Consider the following 19,977-nt stretch of genomic DNA (forward strand, 5'->3'; position numbering starts at 1 on the left):
TTCCATTGCGGTTTTGTGAAATATTTCTTTTTCGAATTGCCTGAAAAACCTCCTTATGTGAGCAAGAAAACTTTTTTGCGATAAATGGGAGTTTTTGCGAAATTGACGTGTTTCTATTGGGCGCATTTTCAATTCACAATTTCAATTTGCGCAGTTTGAAGGGTAATGGAAACACGGCTACTGTTTTCTCCAGAGCGGCTATATATATATATATATATATATAAATAAATTAACCTAAATAATAATTTTTTTTACAAAAACATGAAACATCACTGAATTTACTTAAGCTGGACTGTGACGCTATTTTTTTCTGTAAACAAACTTTGTTTTGCATTATTTTCCTGTTATCACTGTAAAGCTGCTTTGAAACAATCTGTATTGTAAAAAGCGCTATCTAAACAAAGGTGACTAGAATTCCACAGAACGCTCAGCAGATTTATGTGATTCCTAATATTCCACAGAGTCCCACATTTATGTAGATCTGTTTCTGATGGATTTTCTGTTTCATATCTCTCAGGTTTTGATGGGCTAATGACCCCAGCAGAGAAAGCCAAACTGTACGCTGCCATTGGATACAGCGAGACAGCCGTCAATCCTAACCTGCCAAAAAAGGTTAATGACAAACAATCATAGCATATATAAATCCAGTTTCCTCTTATAGATTTAATTTAGTGTTAATGCATTAGTAGTGCTAATACTTTTAGCCTTCTACATTTTTAGCCTTCTCACATAAGCAGGACATTCCAGTCAATTAACATGATTCAGCTTAAAGGGATAGTTCACCCAAAAATGAAAATTAGCCCATGATTTACTCACCCTCAACTCATCCTAGGTGTATATGACATTTTTCTTTCAAACGAATACAATCGGAGTTATATTAAAAAATGTCCTGACTCTTCCAAGCTTTATAATGACAGTGAATGGCTGTTTCTGTTTTGAAGTCCATAAAAGTCCAGATGCACTTTTATGATGGATAGATGCACTTTTATGATGGATAGATGCACTTTTATGATGATAGATGCACTTTTATCATGGGTAGATGCACTTTTATGATGGATAGATGCACTTTTATGATGGAAAGATGCACTTTTATGATGGATAGATGCACTTTTATGATGGAAAGATGCACTTTTATCATGGATAGATGCACTTTTATCATGGATAGATGCACTTTTATCATGGATAGATGCACTTTTATCATGGATAGATGCACTTTTATCATGGATAGATGCACTTTTATGATGGAAAGATGCACTTTTATGATGGATAGATGCACTTTTATGATGATAGATGCGCTTTTATCATGGATAGATGCACTTTTATCATGGATAGATGCACTTTTATGATGGACAGATGCACTTTTATGATGGATAGATGCACTTTTATGATGGATAGATGCACTTTTATGATGGATAGATGCACTTTTATGATGATAGATGCACATTCATGAGGATAGATGCACTTTTATGATGGATACATGCACTTCTATGATGGATAGATGCACTTTTATGATGGATAGATGCACTTTTATGATGGATAGATGGACTTTTATGATGGATAGATGCACATTCATGATGGATAGATGCACTTTTATGATGGACAGATGCATTTCTATGATGATAGATGCACTTTTATGATGGATAGATGCACATTCATGATGATAGATGCACTTTTATGATGGATACATGCACTTCTATGATGGATAGATGCACTTTTATGATGGATAGATGCACTTATGATGGATAGATGCACATTCATGATGGATAGATGCACTTTTATCATGGATAGATGCACTATTATCATGGATAGATGCACTTTTATGATGGATAGATGCACTTTTATGATGGATAGATGCACATTCATGATGGATAGATGCACTTTTATCATGGATAGATGCACTATTATCATGGATAGATGCACTTTTATGATGGATAGATGCACTTTTATGATGGATAGATGCACATTCATGATGGATAGATGCACTTTTATCATGGATAGATGCACTATTATCATGGATAGATGCACTTTTATGATGGATAGATGCACTTTTATGATGGATAGATGCACATTCATGATGGATAGATGCACTTTTATCATGGATAGATGCACTATTATCATGGATAGATGCACTTTTATCATGGATAGATGCACTTTTATCATGGATAGATGCACATTCATGATGGATAGATGCACTTTTATGATGGACAGATGCATTTCTATGATGGATAGATGCACTTTTATGATGGATAGATGCACATTCATGATGATAGATGCACTTTTATGATGGATACATGCACTTCTATGATGGATAGATGCACTTTTATGATGGATAGATGCACTTTTATGATGGATAGATGCACATTCATGATGGATAGATGCACATTCATGATGGATAGATGCACTTTTATCATGGATAGATGCACTTTTATCATGGATAGATGCACTTTTATGGACTTGTGGACTTGGAAGAGCCAGGACATTTTTTTATATAACTCCAATTGTATTCGTCTGAAAGAAGAAAGTCATATACACCTAGGATGACTTAAGGGTGAGTAAATCATGGCCTAATTTAAATTTTTGGGCGAACTTACCCTTTAAGAGGTTTAACTGTATGTAAGTCATCACCCCTCTGACTTATATTTTTGTTTGCAGTTTGAAAATATGAAGATAAATTTCCAGCTTCTCCGCCTGTCCCTGTCAATCAAAGAGAGCCGAGAGAAGCCGGAGATAATCAAACTGTCCGTCATTGATCTGAAAGCCATGCTGGCTCAAAGACCTGCGGCTCAAGCAATAAAGTACGCCTTCTCTTTTCAATTCATATCATCTCCGTTAAACTGCTACTCTCATTTTTGTTTACAACTTCTTTATTACAATTATCAAATGCTTGAATCCCACTTTCATTTTATTTGAAGGAATTGAATGTTTAATACAACTTAGCTGTTAATTACCCCAGAAAATACTTTTGATTTGTTCCTCAGTTTGTGAAACAAGCACAAAACCTGTTTACACTAATGCCCTTACAATGGAAGTCTATAGGGCAAGATTAATAAATCTTGCAGTAACTTTCACATGACTGACACCAGAAAGGGAATTCTAGATAAAATGTACAAAAGTATTAATATTAGTGTTTTAGATAGGTGAATGTTTGGCTTTTTAACCCTTCAGAATGTCTTGCCATATAGACTTCCTTTGTGAGAAAATTAGCGTAAAAAGATTTTTTGTTGATTATGATGTTGAAAAGATGTTTGTGATTTGTGTTTGTCTCAGATGTGTGATATATGTTTTTTTTTCAGGATCTCTGCTCAGCTGTCATCGTTTGAAGTGTCGGGTCTCCCACGAGGCGATTCGGCCCCTGTCCTGCTGTCGCCACGTCATGTGGACGGGATGAAAGATAAGACTCTTCTGAACCTCATGTTCGAGACGAACCCGCTGGACGCAAGTGCGGACCAGAGACTCCGCATCGAGTCCCAGGCGCTGGAGATCATCTATGACGCTGTGAGTGTCAGGAAGCATCTCTCTATGCCAGGGATTCACAAACTTTTTTTTTTTTTTGGTCAGCTGAATCCATCTGGCATACAATATTTTCTTGATTTTCCTGAGATTTTAAGTTAAAAGTTAAATAATTTAACAACACATTTGCATAATCACGGTTCTATGATGTTGGTTAATGGTCACATGCATGCAGATAAATAAATTATTTAAAAAATTCTACTTTCTAGGGCTGCACAATTTGGTCAAAAATGTATTATTTTGTCATTGTGATTTGAAAAGCTGATTGATAAACATTTAATCTCATTTGAACACGTCTTATACAGTATATTGCTGCTGCTGAGACATCCAGGCAAAATGAACTAAGATGCCACACTCTGATGCCAATAGAAATAGTTGCTTTTTGAGCGTGTTCAGATACAGAGCCCCTAAATGGACATGGTGATGGAAAAAATATGAGAAGAGAGGAAAAATTATTTAATGCTTTTGTGTTTCCTCGCAAATGTTTTGTGTTCCCCTCAGAAGCTTTGCATTCACTCAAAAAAAAACCCCTCTAAAGTGTCTTTGGGGAGCATAAAACTTTTGCGAGCAAACGCAAAAGCATTATATATTTGAGGCACAGATACCAGTGTATATCTATCTATCTATCTATCTATCTATCTATCTATCTATCTATATATACTGTATATAGCTATTGTAATAATATATACATACATACATACACGCACGCATGCATGCACACACACACGTAGGTATAGATATTGTAATAATACAATTGCACTGTTCAATAAAAAAAATATATTGGATAATAAATAACAAGTTACAATACTAATATTTGTGTCTTAAATTCTGCACTTTCAAACGTTAAACCCTTAAACTTTTATTTTGATAGAAAACTGCTGAGAAGTCTCTAAAAGTCACCATGAAATCAAAATGGACAAATCTTTTTTTTTTTCTTATGGAAAATTTCAATATTAATGATAAATATTTTAACTGTGCACAACTGCACATCATTATTTTCATAATTCATATGCCTCATAATCTTGAATCAGAATAACTTGAATAACTTGCAGCTCATCTCTTCTCTTCTCTGATGACGAGGGCGGGGCAATAACCTGTCAATCACATCAGATCCAATCCAATCAATTCCCTGCAGACAAAATCAAGCCCGCCCACATTTGTTCTCGTTCCAGAAGCCGTTTCACTTGAATATACGTTACAATAGGGTTGAAAAGACTATTGCAACTTCTGTTTCATGCTGACTATAAGTCTCTTTAAAGGTAGTTGAACACAGGTTTGTAAACGCTTCTGGTTGCAAATCTGGTAAAACGCTGAAAACCAGTGGTGTGGGGGTCTTGAGCAGCCTTTTGCAATTTGATCATCGATCCATCCAGTCCATAATGTGACTTTTAATTTTATTTTGATTAATTGTGCAGCCCTCTGTATTTTAGTAATTTGCATTTTACATTTTTTATGATAGAATGAATTACTCACAAACTTCTATGTGGGAAACCCTGCTCTATGCTATGGATGGGTCATGGCATGTTTATTAAGTGTGTTTTGTGTTTGTTTGTAGATGACAGTGAACAGTATGTCAGCTTTCTTCATGCCTCCTAAAGACCTGCAGCTGGATGAACTGACCAACGCCACCCTCATGAAGCTGGAGCTGTTCAGAGACAAGACCTCCACAGGTGTGTGTGGACTCACATGCCTTGTACTGGTTTAACATGTTCACTAGATCGTTCTTGGCCGATATAAGCTGCAATGCTGAGCATGTCGATTATAGGCAAGGGCCAAGCTATCATAACTGCAGATTTCCTATGCATTTGATTTTAGGCTTTTATAAGTTAAAATAACTTCTATTTATTTAAAATGAAATAAATAAAAATGATTTATCAAAATAGTTTTTATACCCTTTATCTGTGGTTATTAAATAGTAGCTAGAACTAAAACAGAATTGTTCATTGTTGACAGGGCTGATGTACATCATTGAGACTCAGAAGGTTCTTGATCTGAAGATAAACTTCAAGGCCTCGTATGTCATTGTACCAGAAAACGGCTTTTATGACTCCAAACACAACCTTGCCATTCTGGATTTGGGTAATTTCCAGGTAAAAACAGCTGAAATAACGGCTTCAGAGGAAAGAAAGTCAAATCATTGACTCGCCCTTTAAATATTTGTGTTCTTGCACAATATAAATGTAAATATAGCTGTCTTATTATTTTAGAAAGTAATAATTGGCTAAAAGTGTGTGTGTGTGTGTGTGTGTGTGTGTGCAGATGTCCAGTCAGAGCAGAGCTGACCTGCCTCAGCTGTCTGCGGTCAGCAGCACTATCGAGGACATAATGTCTCGAGCCTATGACAGCTTTGATATCCAGCTGAGCAGTTTACAGTTCCTCTACACCAAAGCAGGTGCGCAGACATGCACAATAACTGATCAAAAGTAGACTTTACAGCGCTGTGGTTCATCATGCTGTGTGTCGTATCAGGTGGTGACTGGAAGAGGGCTCGTCCGCTGAGACAGTCTGCTTTCCACATCCTCGAGCCTGTAGACCTGAAGGTGGTCTTCAGTCGAGCCATGGTGGTCACGGACTCCAGAATGCCCAAGTAAGCAAGAATCTACATTTACATTTATGCATTTGGCAGACGCTTTTATCCAAAGCACATCTATTTGCACACCACATGTTATTAGGGCTGCCCCCCAAATAGTCGACTAACCGTTAGTCGGCTAGAAGAAGCTTAGTCGACCAAAACTGTATTAGTCGTTTAGTCACAGAAAAAAAAACACACGAAATCACACGGACAGATCGTTAACGGCAGGAAATCCTAACATTTATCGACCTCAAATATGGCTTATCACTTGAAACATGTAAGAAGCTGCACTTTACACGTCCGCTCGCTCTAATGTTAGCCTAGACATATGTGTGCTATTATTAGGCGCATATTCGAGTGTTTGTGTGGAGAGTGCGCTACTCCATGACATATTAGGTGCCAGTACATCACTTACATTTAACTTAAAATACTCCATCATTTTTGGTCATACAGATAAGAGTAATGCAAACTGTAAAGGGTCTACTTTTATTTCTGTAAACTCACAAAACGTTGTGTTTTTGTAAAATAATGGTGCTTTCTGTCGATTCGGTCTTGAACTTGATCGCATCACATAAATGACCCGAAACTCATGAGACATGAGAAATATTTCTATAGAAAGCTTGACATTTTTACATTTGAATGAACATAAATATTCTCCGATTATGTAATCTGTATAAAACATGCATATACGCGCGTCCACTACTGCGAAGACCACTCACCATTGTTGGCTTAATCCTTGCAGCCGAGAACACAGTAAACATAACCAATAAATTGTTAAAATGTTTAGACAATGTTTTTTTCACGACACATTCATAATCATTGCGCTTGCCGGTGTGCTGTGGCAAGCTTTATATTTGAATTTGTGTGCTGATTAGGCTATACGTATTTTATATAGGCAATTAAAGGCGCATTATTATGATTTATGGCTTATTAAAGGGATATTTCACCGCTGGAAAGATGAATGTGTATTTATATTGGGTCATTTATGTAGTAGAGATGTGAAATTATTTTAGAAGTCGTGCCTTCTAGACTGAGAAAAAGACAGAAAATGTATTTTTGGCTCATGTGGATGAAAGACAACAACTCCCAGAATGCACTTGCTTCGCTGCCCTACGAGGACAACGAACAACTACTAGTCGACTAGAAAAATCTTTAGTCAAGGGCAGCCCTACATGCATTGGTATATTTGTACCTAATTTATTAATTTTTTCTTCAGGTTTAAGATATATGGTGAGCTCCCTCTGCTGTCTCTGCGTATCTCTGATGATAAAGTGCGTGGCGTCCTGGCGTTGCTCAGAAGTATTCCTCTTCCCGAGAGCCGGCCCACTCCTCAGACTAAAGGCTCACAGGTTACACCCAAGGTAATTCAAAGAATGCTTATGGGCAGGGCTGGACATTAAAGGTGCTGTATGTAACCTTTTTACTCTACTAAAGCATAAAAATACCACAATATGTTTGCATATATTTAGTAAACATGTTATTTTAAGAGTTCACATACTCGTTTCTCTGAAAAACACTTCTACAGGCAGTTATTTTACTTATTATTTTACACATTCCGGTTTATTTAATTACTAACCTTGATTTATTAAGATAAATTAGACATCTTTGTTTTAAAAAAAACATTCAAAAAGACACAAATTCTGGATAAAAAGAACTACATAGTTTTGGTCATATTGTAATAATAAAAAATATATATATTTTCCCGATTCAATTCACAAGCTTTTGATTCAGATCAGTATAACTCATATATAACTCAAATGGACCTATATCCATTTTGTTTGCAAGTGAGGTTTTCTAGAGGCTCAGTGATACTTTTTCCTTTTTTTTTTTTTAACAACAGTCCTCTAAACAAGGGAACACGCCTCAGCTCACCCCCCGAAGACCAGCCATAGATGACCTGCGTGCATCCATCATATATGGCTCAGGTCAGACACACATCCATACTGTACAAACCGAGATAGACTTACATTTACATGACTGAACCTCAGTGATCAAATACAGAGATCTACTCTATAAACCCAACATCTCCACATTAAAACACTGTGTTTATGTGTTTTCCAGAGGAGGAGTTGTTCTTCGACGCGCCTAGTTCCCCGATAGAGGACCTGCCGTTCTTCGAGGCCTCGTCTGATTCTCTGCAAGGCTCTGATAAACGTCTGGCCATGGTCCTGAAAGACCCCAAGAAAAACATGACCGAGTTCCTCCTGACATTTGAGATCAACAAGGTCTGATTATGTCCTTGTCAACTGAAAGGATTAGTTCACTTCAGAATTACAATTTCCTGATAGTTTACTCTCCCCCACGTCATCCAAGATGTTCATGTCTTTCTTTCTTCAGTCGAAAGGAAATGAAGGTTTTTGAGGAAAATGTTCCAGGATTTTTCTCCATATAGTGACTTCAATGGGGTCCAACGGGTTGAAGGTCCAAATGTGAGTTTCAGTGCAGCTTCAAAGTCTCGACACGATCCCAAGAGTCTTATCTAGACAAACCATCGGCCATTTTCTAAAAAAAGTAAACATTTATATACTTTTTAACCAAATATGCTCGTCTTGCACTAGCTGCGATGCGCCACGCATTATGTAATCACGTTAAAAGGTCACGCGTGTTCTGGTTAAAAAATGTAGAGTAGGGCGAAAACGTCCGACATCGTTGTTTTGCCTTTTTTTCTTTTTTCTTTTTGTAAATGGTGTTTGACTTTGTAAACACTAGGTCTGTACTTCCGCCTATGTCACGCGTGACCTTTCAACGTGATTACGTAATGTGTGACGCATCACAGCTAGTGCAAGACGAGCATTTGTGGTTAAAATGTAATGTTTTTTTTATTTTTTGAAAATGGCCGATGGTTTGTCTAGATAAGACTCTTATTCCTCGGCTGGGATCGTGTCGAGACTTTGAAGCTGCACTGAAACTCACATTTGGACCTTCAACCCGTTGGACCTCATTGAAGTCACTATATGGAGAAAAATCCTGGAACGTTTTCCTCAAAAACCTTCATTTCCTTTCGACTGAAGAAAGACAGACATGAACATCTTGGATGACGTGGGAGTGAGTAAATTATCAGGACATTTTCATTCTGAAGTGAACTAATCCTTTAAGAAGAGCATCTAATTATCTTTCCTTTCCTTATAGAGATGATAACAGATATGAACATTTCAAGGCTCCTCCAATCATTCTTGTCACTCAAGTGACTCTTTTCCCTCATTTGTTCCTTTGTTCTAGCTTTCCGTTCAGCTGTGTCGTTTGTCAAACAGACAAGAAGTGAGCGTTCTGCATCTGTTCATTGATGGATTAGGGACAGAACTCAATCTTCGCACGTTTGATATGTCGTCATACACTTTCCTGCGTGAGATCTGCCTTGAGTGTTCAGAGTACTTGGGTAAGTGCAATGCGCAAACACTGAAAAAAGACTTTTTTTCAGCGTGGAGGCAATAAACAGCGACAGTAAAGACATTTATAATGTTACAAAAGATTTCTAATTCAAATAAATGCTGTTTCTTTTAACTTTCTATTCGTCAAAGTATCCTGAAGAAATGCATCACAGATTCCACAAAAAATATTAGGCAACACAACTGTTTTAAACTCTGATTTCTGTATGCAAATCTAAAAGTTATAAGGATTTTGTGTTTGTGTGAAGATTCTGAGGACAAGAAAGTTCACATTATCACCACTCTGGACAATACCGAGGAAGATCTGCTCACTTTGGAGTATGTCAAGGTACATTTGCTTCATCATATTTACATGTCATTTTCCTTTGGTTTCAGGTTCTGTATATGTATAAGAGCTGTTTGTCATCAACATCGTGAAGCATCGATCGCTCTCGGACAGTTTTCTTGGTTGTGGCGGTGTCTCTCAGCTTCTGGGTGTTAAAAGCCGTCTTTATGTAGAGGGAATTTAACAATAACACAAAATTAGACCTAAAAAAAGACAAGTGACTCATGATGCATGACTCATTTTAAAAACAGTCCCGCTCTCAGTTAAACTCTGACGGCATGAATTTAGACTAATAATGTATAATATCTATTATTTATTAATTGAAGCCAATTTGATTATTTTTCTTCAAATCATCTTGTAGTCCATGAATTTGACATCTCTTTCCAATGCAATATTTTGAGAATTATAATGACGACATACAGTACTATGCAAAAGTCTTGGGTACGTTTGAATTTTCACCCCAACATTTTTTTTTAAGCCAGGTATTTATATCTTTTGCTGTAGTGTGTAAGTAGGAAATATAATTTTACATTTCCCAGATGGACTCGATGATGGTGAGATCAGATCATACCGACTGGATAATTATTAATGGTAAAAGGAAAGTTTTTTGATCATGTAAACTGATATTTCCTACTGACACGCTACAGCAAAAGATATAAATAACTTGCTTAAAACCATTTGTTTTGGGGTGAAAATACTAACATGCCTAAGACTTTTGCACAGTACTGTATATTGTCATGTGATTGTATGAGCACAGGCCTATGCATAAGAATATCCCAATAATACCCTGTTCTTTTTCAGGCGGACAAAAATGCACCAGATTTTAAAACGATGTACAAAAATACAGAGCAACTAATCAAGGTAAGCTTGTTCACAAATCAGAGCTCAGAATTACTTTACAGGTAATGCGATAGCCTATCAGATCACAAAGCTTATAAAATTGGATACTAATTTCAAAGTTTGTTAAAGGGGTGGTATAATGCACTTTTCACAAGATGTAAAATAAGTCTCTGATGTCCCCAGAGTGTGTATGTGAAGTTTTAGCTCAAAATACCCACAGATATTTTTATATAGCATGTTAAAGTTGTTACTTTTTGAGGGTGAGCAAAAACGCTTCGTTTTTGTGTCTGCTCCTTTAAATGCAAATGAGCTGCTGCTCCCGGCACAGGGGGCGGAGCTTCAACAGCTTGTGTCCTTTTACCTCACACAGACATGTACTGAAAATTTCAAAAACATTTCACTAACCCGGGAGGAATGTCGTGTAGTCCCTACCAGCCGTTTGTTGTAGTCCTTAAAAAGCAATTTCTTTAAAAGCAAATATCTCCCTTTGCTTTGAACTTTGAGCGTCGTAACTTTGCAGATGTTGTTTATGCTCAAACACTAACATTACACGCTAACTAAAGTTAGAAAAGTGAAATCATATTCAACCACCCCTTTAAAATTTGTAATATTTGCACCAGGTGAATTTCTCCTCGCTGGACGTGCACTTGCACACTGAGGCGCTCCTCAACTCCATGAATTTCCTAAATAACCTTCTCCCACCCATGAAGAAAGAGGGACAGGAGGAACAGCCCGTCCTTCCCAAGGAGGAAGAGGAAGAAGAAGAAGAGGAGGCCAAAGTAGAGGATTCTGCTGTTACAAAGAAATCTTGTAAGAAAGTCAGATGTTTATTTTTATGGTTCTTTTATATTATCATGATGCCATTTTAATCTCATATTTTTGGCTTTTCTTCAGCCTATAAGAAGTCAAAGTTTGAGGATGTGGTGAATTTGCATATCCGAGCAGACCTCAACTGTCTGAAGGTCTTCATAAGAGGAGAGAAAGCCAGGATCTCTGAGATCAGCATAGAGGGTAATACGCATTTCTGTAGGTGCAAATAAACACAATAAAGTTGGGATATGATCCAATACTGCATGTTCTCTCTTTTAACAGGACTAGTTTCTGAAGTTCAGATGAAGAAGTCGTCGGTGGAGATTCTGGCTAACCTGAAGAACATTATAATTCTGGATTGTGACAGAGAGGCACTCTATAAAAAGGTAAAAAATGCTGTACTTTTAAGGATAAATAAATCATAGAATGGGATCTAAATTGGCAAAATGGGGAACTGGCACACTTTTTTTATTTTATATTATGTTATACAATACTAGTATTACAATAAAAATAAACAATAAAATAAGGCTTTTAACCACACATTTTACAGTTGACTCACATTTTATTGGTCCGAAATAAGTGTTGTTTATTAGATTATACGATTCTTTATTTAAATTTTTTTGTGTGAAAAAATAAAAAAAATAAAGTTAATTTAAAAAAATCATGATCTAAAATGTATGGGAGAATAATTGTAAAAAATGCTGCCACATTAGTACCATTTTATTTTACACATCATCTTATTGACTGTTTTTAACAGTTTTTAAATGTAATTTTGTATCATTCATAAGAAGGAAGGAGAGTGTGTGAGTTGAAGTGGATTTAGGCTAATGATGTAATGATGATGATATGTAGGCAGTGTCCATCGCGGATAAGGAGGTGTTTGATTTCCGTATGGTGAACCATGTGGATGCAACGGAGGGAGACGCCTATACGGACATGATCATTGTGGACACCAGTGTCACTTTGACTGTGGGCTGCATTCAGGTTATTTTCCTCAACAAGTTTGTGTCCTCGATACTGGTAAGTGTTCATCTCATACACTACCTCATACACCATTCTTTCCGTACAAAGAGAGTTAGTTTAAAAAATAATAATAATACTGATACTGATAATTATTATCTTATTTTAATGTATACATTTTATTTATTTTTAAAATTGTATTTAGCACCTATAACCTATGCATTTAAAAAGAGGAGAGGGCCTAGAACTGAACCTTGGGGGTCGCCCTACTGTGTCTTAAAGGCACAATATGTAGTTTTTCACTGCTAGTGCTGTTATATAATTTATATTTGTCTGTTGAAATTGAATGAATCAATCAATCAATTTTAACATTTATTGTATGATGGAGAAAATGCAGCATTGCTGTTACTAAAAATAAAGCTGCATCTGATTATGTTATGTTAGCCACGCGGAAAATCAAGAAAACAAGCGATTCAAACAAAAAGACTAACATTGTTGAGCTAAATATCAATTATTAGTTTTCTGTCTATAAATGTATCCAAACAGTTGTTCCCTTGTCAAATAAAACATATAATATATAAAAAAATCTTTGGTCGAGGGTAAAGCTGGTACGGCGTCACAATGACACGGTCCGTGTTTTGGTTAAAATTGCTTATTTCTCTGGATTTAAACATTCGTAGAAACATCTGGGATAATGTTAGTACACAAGTCAACAAAATATATAACACTGTTCTAGTGGTTTTTGGAAATTATAATCCAAAAGCTTACATATTGTGCCTTTAATAGAAACAATTTGCAACTTGGCAAGTAAATCTTGTTTTTCTTTACTTGGCCTCTGTTTGCATTAAATGTTTTGTCTAATGTCCTCTCTTTATTTTCCCTCTTCAGGCATTTATTAATAATTTCCAGGAGGCTAAAAATGCGTTGGCGGAGGTGACGGCCCAGGCGGCAGAGAAGGCAGCCACGGGGGTGTTGGAACTGGCAGAGAGAAGTACACGGATCTCTCTGGACGTAGACATCAAAGCTCCAGTTGTCTTCCTCCCACAATCCTCTGTTTCCCACAATGTCATTGTGGCAGATCTGGGTTTAGTGACTGTAAAGAACCGCTTTGAAATCGTCTCTTCTCCAACACACACCAAGATCCCCCCTGTCATGGACATCATGGCTGTCGGACTGAGTGACCTTAAAATGTACAGGTTAGGAGAGTATTACAAATCACTTGTTCTGAATTTTTAAACTAACTGACTAATTTGAGTTAATTAATTTGATGTAACTGCCCTGAAATTGCTTGATGTTTCTAATATTTTTGTATTTTTTTTCAGGACCACATTCAGTGATGGGCAATTTATAAGTGAGATTCAGTTGCTCAAACCGGTCAACATGGACCTGTCAATCAAACGCAATCTCGCTGCCTCCTGGTATCACAGCATTCCTGACATCCAGATCAATGCACACCTCAAACCCATGAGTGTAAGAGCATATAAGTATTTGTGTTTATTTCTGTGTGTGATTTATAGGCATAAGGGATATTGCAGCTAATATTAATGTGTGTTTATTGCAGCTAATCTTGAGTCAGGAGGACCTTACTATAGTGCTGAAGACTCTGAGTGAGAATCTGAGTGAGACTTCTGGTGATCCTCCAGCTCCATCCGGCTCTGATAAAGGAGACACCGTTTCTGCCAAAGATTCCCAGGGTTCTGGAGGTATAAAAAAAACACACAAACACAGATTGTGAAGCTTTATCGATCGCTACTGCACAGGTTATGTCAAGCACACTTTCTGTTTCATTGTCTTTGCATGTTTTCCTGGAATGAATATCCTGCTGTTTAAGCATTAATTAAGGGTCATTTCAAGTATTGCAAATTATGTTATAGCAATTCCAAAAGTCATAAATAAAAATAATTTGAAAGGATTAGGCAAAATAAAAATAAATAACTAAATTTTATTAATAAATAAATAAACTAAAATGTATTAATAACAAAATAATTATAATAAATAAAAGTGTTTTGCATGTTTTTGTCAAAATAACAAAGAAACACTGTATAAATTAACTCATAACTCACGCGCGCATAAAACGGCTTCAGACGGCGTGCCGGCTGCATTTAGTTCTCTTTCGCGCTTGAACGAAAAGAAACGCACAAAATTATGCCAAAATTCCCGTTATGTCGAGTATTCTCGTAAACACAGTCCTAAATGAGTTAAATAAAGTCTTAAATGACGCAAAGAGAAATTGGGATGTGTGTCAGATCTGCGTCATGTGCGTCATGTCTTAAAGCTGCTGTCTGTCATTAATGTTAATCAAAGAAAAAGAGAAAATCATTCACTTCTTTTGACTGAATAACTTTTATAGCTTTAATAAGGATTAATCTATATTTAATTTATAGTTTATGCAGTGAAGACTGTGAAGTGTTTCAATTTCTGTATCCTACCTGTTAGATCAACTTTCTTTGTTGTTTCTACAGTAATTTTTAATAAAAAATGTCATTAATTAAAAATAAAAAATAAAAATCTCACTCTTTAAAATGTATAGATTTGATGTGCTGGTCAAAATAAAGTTCAGAAGTAGTACAAGTATATATATATATATATATATATATATATATATATATATATATATATATATATATATATATATATATATATTAATAAAATATTATTGTTGTTTTCTTAGCAGGTTTGTAATATTGTCCTTGTATTTATCAATTCAATTCAAATTTTTTTTTTTTAAGTATTGAGATAACATTACAGTACTTTTATTTTGTGGTAGGGAACACAGTTGTGACCGCGGCAGTGGTGGAGGGCCAGAAAACAGGCAAACTAAAGAACACTCTGAAACTGGACTTCAAGTTTGACTCCATGACACTGGTCCTGTACAGCCCGAACAACGAGGTGACGAAATACACTCAACTCACAGTAGACGAAAATGTAATGTTAACATATGAAACTAAGCTTAAATATTTAGCATTCTGGTTCAGTTTATGTAATCTGTTTGTGTATAGATGCAGTTATCAGACTCCCGTGATGAGAGTTTGAAGTTGGCAGAGTTCACGTTGGGCACCATCTCCACCGCTGTGCACATGTTCTCTGACAGCTCCATGAAAGCCTCCCTCAAACTCACAAACTGTCTCCTAGATGACAAGAGACAGAGGGTGAAAATGATCACATCCAGGTAGATCACACACCCACACACACACTGTGTTTAATGTTGTTTTATATGTACAAATGTAATGTCCTCCTGCCCCATACAATTGGCATTAGAGTCATTGCTAATTTTCTGTGACGTAGCTACAACTAATTGATAAAATCAGTAATAATCAAACAAGTGAGTTATCGATTATTTGTTTCTGTGCATGGAGAACCTCCATCTTATATCACTAAAATTGTAGCATTTATATTTAAAAAAATGTTTGCACAAAACGTTTGCTTACATATACAATTAATCAATTAATTGATGAAATAATCAATTGATTAATCGACGAAAAGTTTCTTCGCTCTGTGCATGGTGAACCTCTTTATCTGAAATCATTAATGTTGAAACATTAATATTTTAAACCTTTTTTGCAGAAAATATACTCTTACATATCCAATTAATCAATTAATTGAAGAAAAAAATCAATAAATTAATCAATTACCAGAAGTTTTTGTGTTCTGTGCGCAGAGAACCTCTTTATCTGAAATCGTTAATGTTGAAACATTAATATTTTTAAAGTTTTTGCACAAAATATACTCTTACATATTCAATTAATCAATTAATTGAAGAAAAAAATCAATCAATTAATAATTACCAAAAGTTTTTGTGTTCTGTGCATAGAGAACCTCTTTATCTGAAATCGTTAATGTTGAAACATTAATATTTTAAACCTTTTTGCACAAAACGTATGCTTACATATCCAATTAATAAAAAAAAATAAAAAAAATTTGATTACCAAAAGTTTCTGTGTTCTGTGCATAGAGAACCTCTTTATCTGAAATCATTAATGTTGAAACATTAATATTTTAAACCTTTTTGCACCAAACGTATGCTTGCATATCCAATTAATAAAAAAAATAAAAAAATGTATTACCAAAAGTTTCTGTGTTCTGTGCATGGAGAACCTCTTTATCTGAAATCCATAATGTTGAAACATTAATATTTTATACCTTTTTTGCAGAAAATATACTCTTACATATCCAATTAATCGATTAATTGAAGAAAAAAATCTATAAATTAATAAATTACCAAAAGTTTCTGTGTTCTGTGCATAGAGAACCTCTTTATCTGAAATCGTTAATGTTGAAACATTAATATTTTAAAACTTTTTGCACAAAATACACTCTTACATATCCAATTAATCGATTAATTGAAGAAAGAGTCAATAGATAAATTGATTATGAGAAGTTGTTAGTTGCAGCCTTTTGGTAAATAAAGTTGGTCATTGAGTCACTGAATGTCTTCTCTCATTTCATGCTGTTTTAGGATGATGGCGATGCGTCAGGGCAGGGAAGGCAATGTGATGGTAGACGTGAGTTACCGACAAGGCCGGGAATCCACCGTCCTGGACACACTGGTTCAGGACATCTACCTGTGTGCCAGTGTTGAGTTCCTGCTCACAGTAGCTGACGTCTTTCTTAAAGCTATGGCAGATGGCTTCTCTGGTCCTCCTAAGAGCAACAAACAACCCGCCAGTTCCTCTAAAGACCCAGGTTAGTGTTTTTAGGTCCAGGTACCACCTTGTTGAAGACAGTCTGAGTACAATAAACATGTTTTATCTTGCTATTTGCTGGGTTATTTTCATGTACTAAAACCATAAACATTTTTATTACTTGAAATAAAATGAGCATTAACTGAAATAGTTGCCAATGCAACATTTCTCATTTTCATTTAGTTTAAGTTAAAAAACTAAAATGACTAAAAACAAAAGCAGTCATTTAGGGGCAGAGAACCAGAGAATGAGGAGATGAAAATCAAGGCAGCGAGCATCAAACCAACTGCAAAAGTTGGTTACGACATGAGTTAAGACATTTGGACACGGTTTTAAGCAGAATGGTTGAAAGCCCATCAATACAATCACTTGTAATGTGACATCATTGCTTATTACTTTTGAGCAATAGGTGGCTCTGACACCTATTAATCTGGTGTGGTCAGTGTTGAGTGACAGATCTTTAATTTATGGGCATTATGAGAATATTTTAATTATTTATTTTTATTGGGGGGGATATTTGGTCAAACTTATCAGAAGTTACAAGCAAAAAATAAATCATATCTCGTTACTACTGGGTGGCACTGTGCTGAAACTGTACAGGTAGTCTCAGGTCATGGTTGTCACAACACACACCAAGTTTGGTCAGAATACTTTTGCAGAGATATAGCCTCACGTCCATTTTGTTGTTTTGAGAAATTGTTCTTGCGTTAAATGAGAATGGTTTGACTAATGACTTGAATTCCATGGGGGGTTTTTGTCAGCAATGTCTGAGGATGATCTGATAATTTTTTCATGAAAATCAAAGCAACAGTCAAGGAGGAATTCGAATTTTTTTTTTTTTTTTTTTAGAAAATCAAAATGGCGGACAGGAAGTTCAGTCAACTGTGGCAAAATTGATATCTATGTTCTCGGCATGACCCAGTGAATATATTAAAGGTCCTGTTCTTCGTGATCCCATTTTTCAAACTTTAGTTAGTGTGTAATGTTGCTGTTATAGCATAAATAATACCTGTAAAATTATAAAGCTCAAAGTTGAATGCCAAGCGAGATATTTAACAGAAGTCCCCTTTCAAAGCATACAGCGAACGGCCGGTTTGGACTACATCCCTCTACTTCCTGCTTTAATGATGTCACTAGAACAGTTTTTTGACTAACCTCCGCCCACAGGAATACACAAAAAAAGGGGGTGTGGTCTTGTTGCGCTCCCACGGAGAAGAGGAAGAGTTGCGTTTGTAGAGTGTTTTTGTCGCCATGTCGTCGAGACGCTGTTATTTTCATATAATAACACTGAGCGCATGCATCTCCACGTTATGGTAAGAGGCGTGACCTTTCCGGGCAACGGGCGCTGAGCTGCCGTCGAATCACAACACAGGAACCGCTGGCACAATCAGAACTCGTTACGTATTTCTGAAGGAGGGACTTCATAGAACAAGGAAGTCATCAGCCCGTTTTTAGGACAGTGAAAACAGCGGTATACAGATGTGTGAAAAATACTGTGTTTTTTTACACGCGAAACATGAACACGTTATATTGCACACTGTAAACACAATCAAAGCTTCAAAAACACAGGAAAAACGGGACCTTTAAGACCAGTTTCATTACAATAGGCAAACTTATTCAAAAGCTATTAGAGTTATTATTATTATTATTTTTAATTTCATTATAATTCTTGACCACAAAGTGACGCTGGCTCAAAACTTTTTGAGTAACTTCAGGGCAAAATATAGCGTATTATGACAAAATTCAAAATGGCGGATATGGGAGCATTGGTTATCATTAAATTAATAATGGTGGAAACATTTTCATGACGGAAATGGCGTCATATGCAATCGATTTGTCTTGAGCCGAGGAATCAGAGGAAAGAATTTTGTTTCTAGCCCTTGCGGTATAAAAATTATTAGCATAGTGCAAATTTAGACAGTTGGTGGCGCTAGAGGGCAGGCTTGTGCACAATTCAGAATTGAATTGAGAATGACTCCTTAATTCCAATTCAATTCTTGAATTTGAATTGAATTTGAATTGATGTCAAAAACAGGATCTAGAATTACAATTCGAATTTGAATTAAAGGAAGCAGAATTGCAATTCAACAAAAATTCAAAGAAATTCATATACATATTTTAAGTGAAGTGTTTAACAATGAAGCTTTACAGTATATGTCAGATATGATTGCATTATAAATTATATTAGTTTGTACAGATTACTTTAAAAGGATGTTTTCCCCTAGCAATGAATGTTAAAAGCACTAGTCACAGAACAAATAATTAAGTTTGATTTATTGTAATTGTAATTTTGTGGAACATGATGGAACATGACTCCATTTCCCAGAATGCTTTACTTTAACCAAATATTTAAAATGGTCGCTAAATAATTTGAGGTGGACATTTGTTTGAAAGCACAATTTGATGGGCAACACTGGACTTTTTAAGTTTCAGAAGTCCCTTACAACTTCACTCTGCACCTGTTGAGAGAATCTTTAGTGTTGCAGGAAAGATATTCAGACCAGAACGGTGCAGACTCAATGAAAAAACATTTGAGGAGCTATTGAGAATGAGATGCAACAGTGTTGCTCAGTAATTTTTTTGCATTTGGAATAAATGATAACTGCATTTACAACAACTTTGTGTTTGTGTGATTACTTTGAAATGAAATGAAAAAAACTAATTAAACAACATTGAGGGGGTAATTTATTTCAAGAATTTGATCAATATCTATTTTAGAACAAAATGTATGCAGGGTTGAGGAGTAAATAGTTACGTGAAATGACATTTCTGTTATTAAATTACAAAATTAATGTAATTGTATTTAGTTGTATTACTGACGTAAAATGTTTAATTCAATTCGTTTTAATCAACTTAAAACGAAATTGCTTTGCATTGATAAAGTTGTCCAAA

At 35.7% G+C, this 19,977-nt stretch overlaps 1 protein-coding gene across 2 annotated transcripts in view; it reads left to right on the forward strand.

Annotated features, from left to right (window-relative positions):
• vps13a (vacuolar protein sorting 13 homolog A) overlaps positions 1–19,977 on the forward strand; it is a 78,797-nt gene that overhangs the window by 15,538 nt on the left and 43,282 nt on the right. For both annotated transcript variants that reach the window (XM_084389850.1, XM_084389851.1), the window contains exons 16-38: positions 518–612; positions 2,653–2,795; positions 3,294–3,495; positions 5,066–5,180; positions 5,464–5,600; positions 5,770–5,902; positions 5,980–6,097; positions 7,299–7,443; positions 7,923–8,007; positions 8,144–8,307; positions 9,302–9,458; positions 9,717–9,796; positions 10,595–10,654; positions 11,254–11,443; positions 11,528–11,644; positions 11,726–11,829; positions 12,296–12,463; positions 13,292–13,599; positions 13,726–13,873; positions 13,965–14,106; positions 15,171–15,292; positions 15,403–15,572; positions 16,860–17,086. In XM_084389850.1, coding sequence (XP_084245976.1) covers positions 518–612; positions 2,653–2,795; positions 3,294–3,495; positions 5,066–5,180; positions 5,464–5,600; positions 5,770–5,902; positions 5,980–6,097; positions 7,299–7,443; positions 7,923–8,007; positions 8,144–8,307; positions 9,302–9,458; positions 9,717–9,796; positions 10,595–10,654; positions 11,254–11,443; positions 11,528–11,644; positions 11,726–11,829; positions 12,296–12,463; positions 13,292–13,599; positions 13,726–13,873; positions 13,965–14,106; positions 15,171–15,292; positions 15,403–15,572; positions 16,860–17,086 — 3,330 coding nt within the window. The remainder of the gene's footprint in view (positions 1–517; positions 613–2,652; positions 2,796–3,293; positions 3,496–5,065; positions 5,181–5,463; positions 5,601–5,769; positions 5,903–5,979; positions 6,098–7,298; positions 7,444–7,922; positions 8,008–8,143; positions 8,308–9,301; positions 9,459–9,716; positions 9,797–10,594; positions 10,655–11,253; positions 11,444–11,527; positions 11,645–11,725; positions 11,830–12,295; positions 12,464–13,291; positions 13,600–13,725; positions 13,874–13,964; positions 14,107–15,170; positions 15,293–15,402; positions 15,573–16,859; positions 17,087–19,977) is intronic.

This window comes from Rutilus rutilus (assembly GCF_951802725.1).
Source record: "Rutilus rutilus genome assembly, chromosome: 19".
NCBI lineage: Eukaryota > Metazoa > Chordata > Actinopteri > Cypriniformes > Leuciscidae > Rutilus > Rutilus rutilus.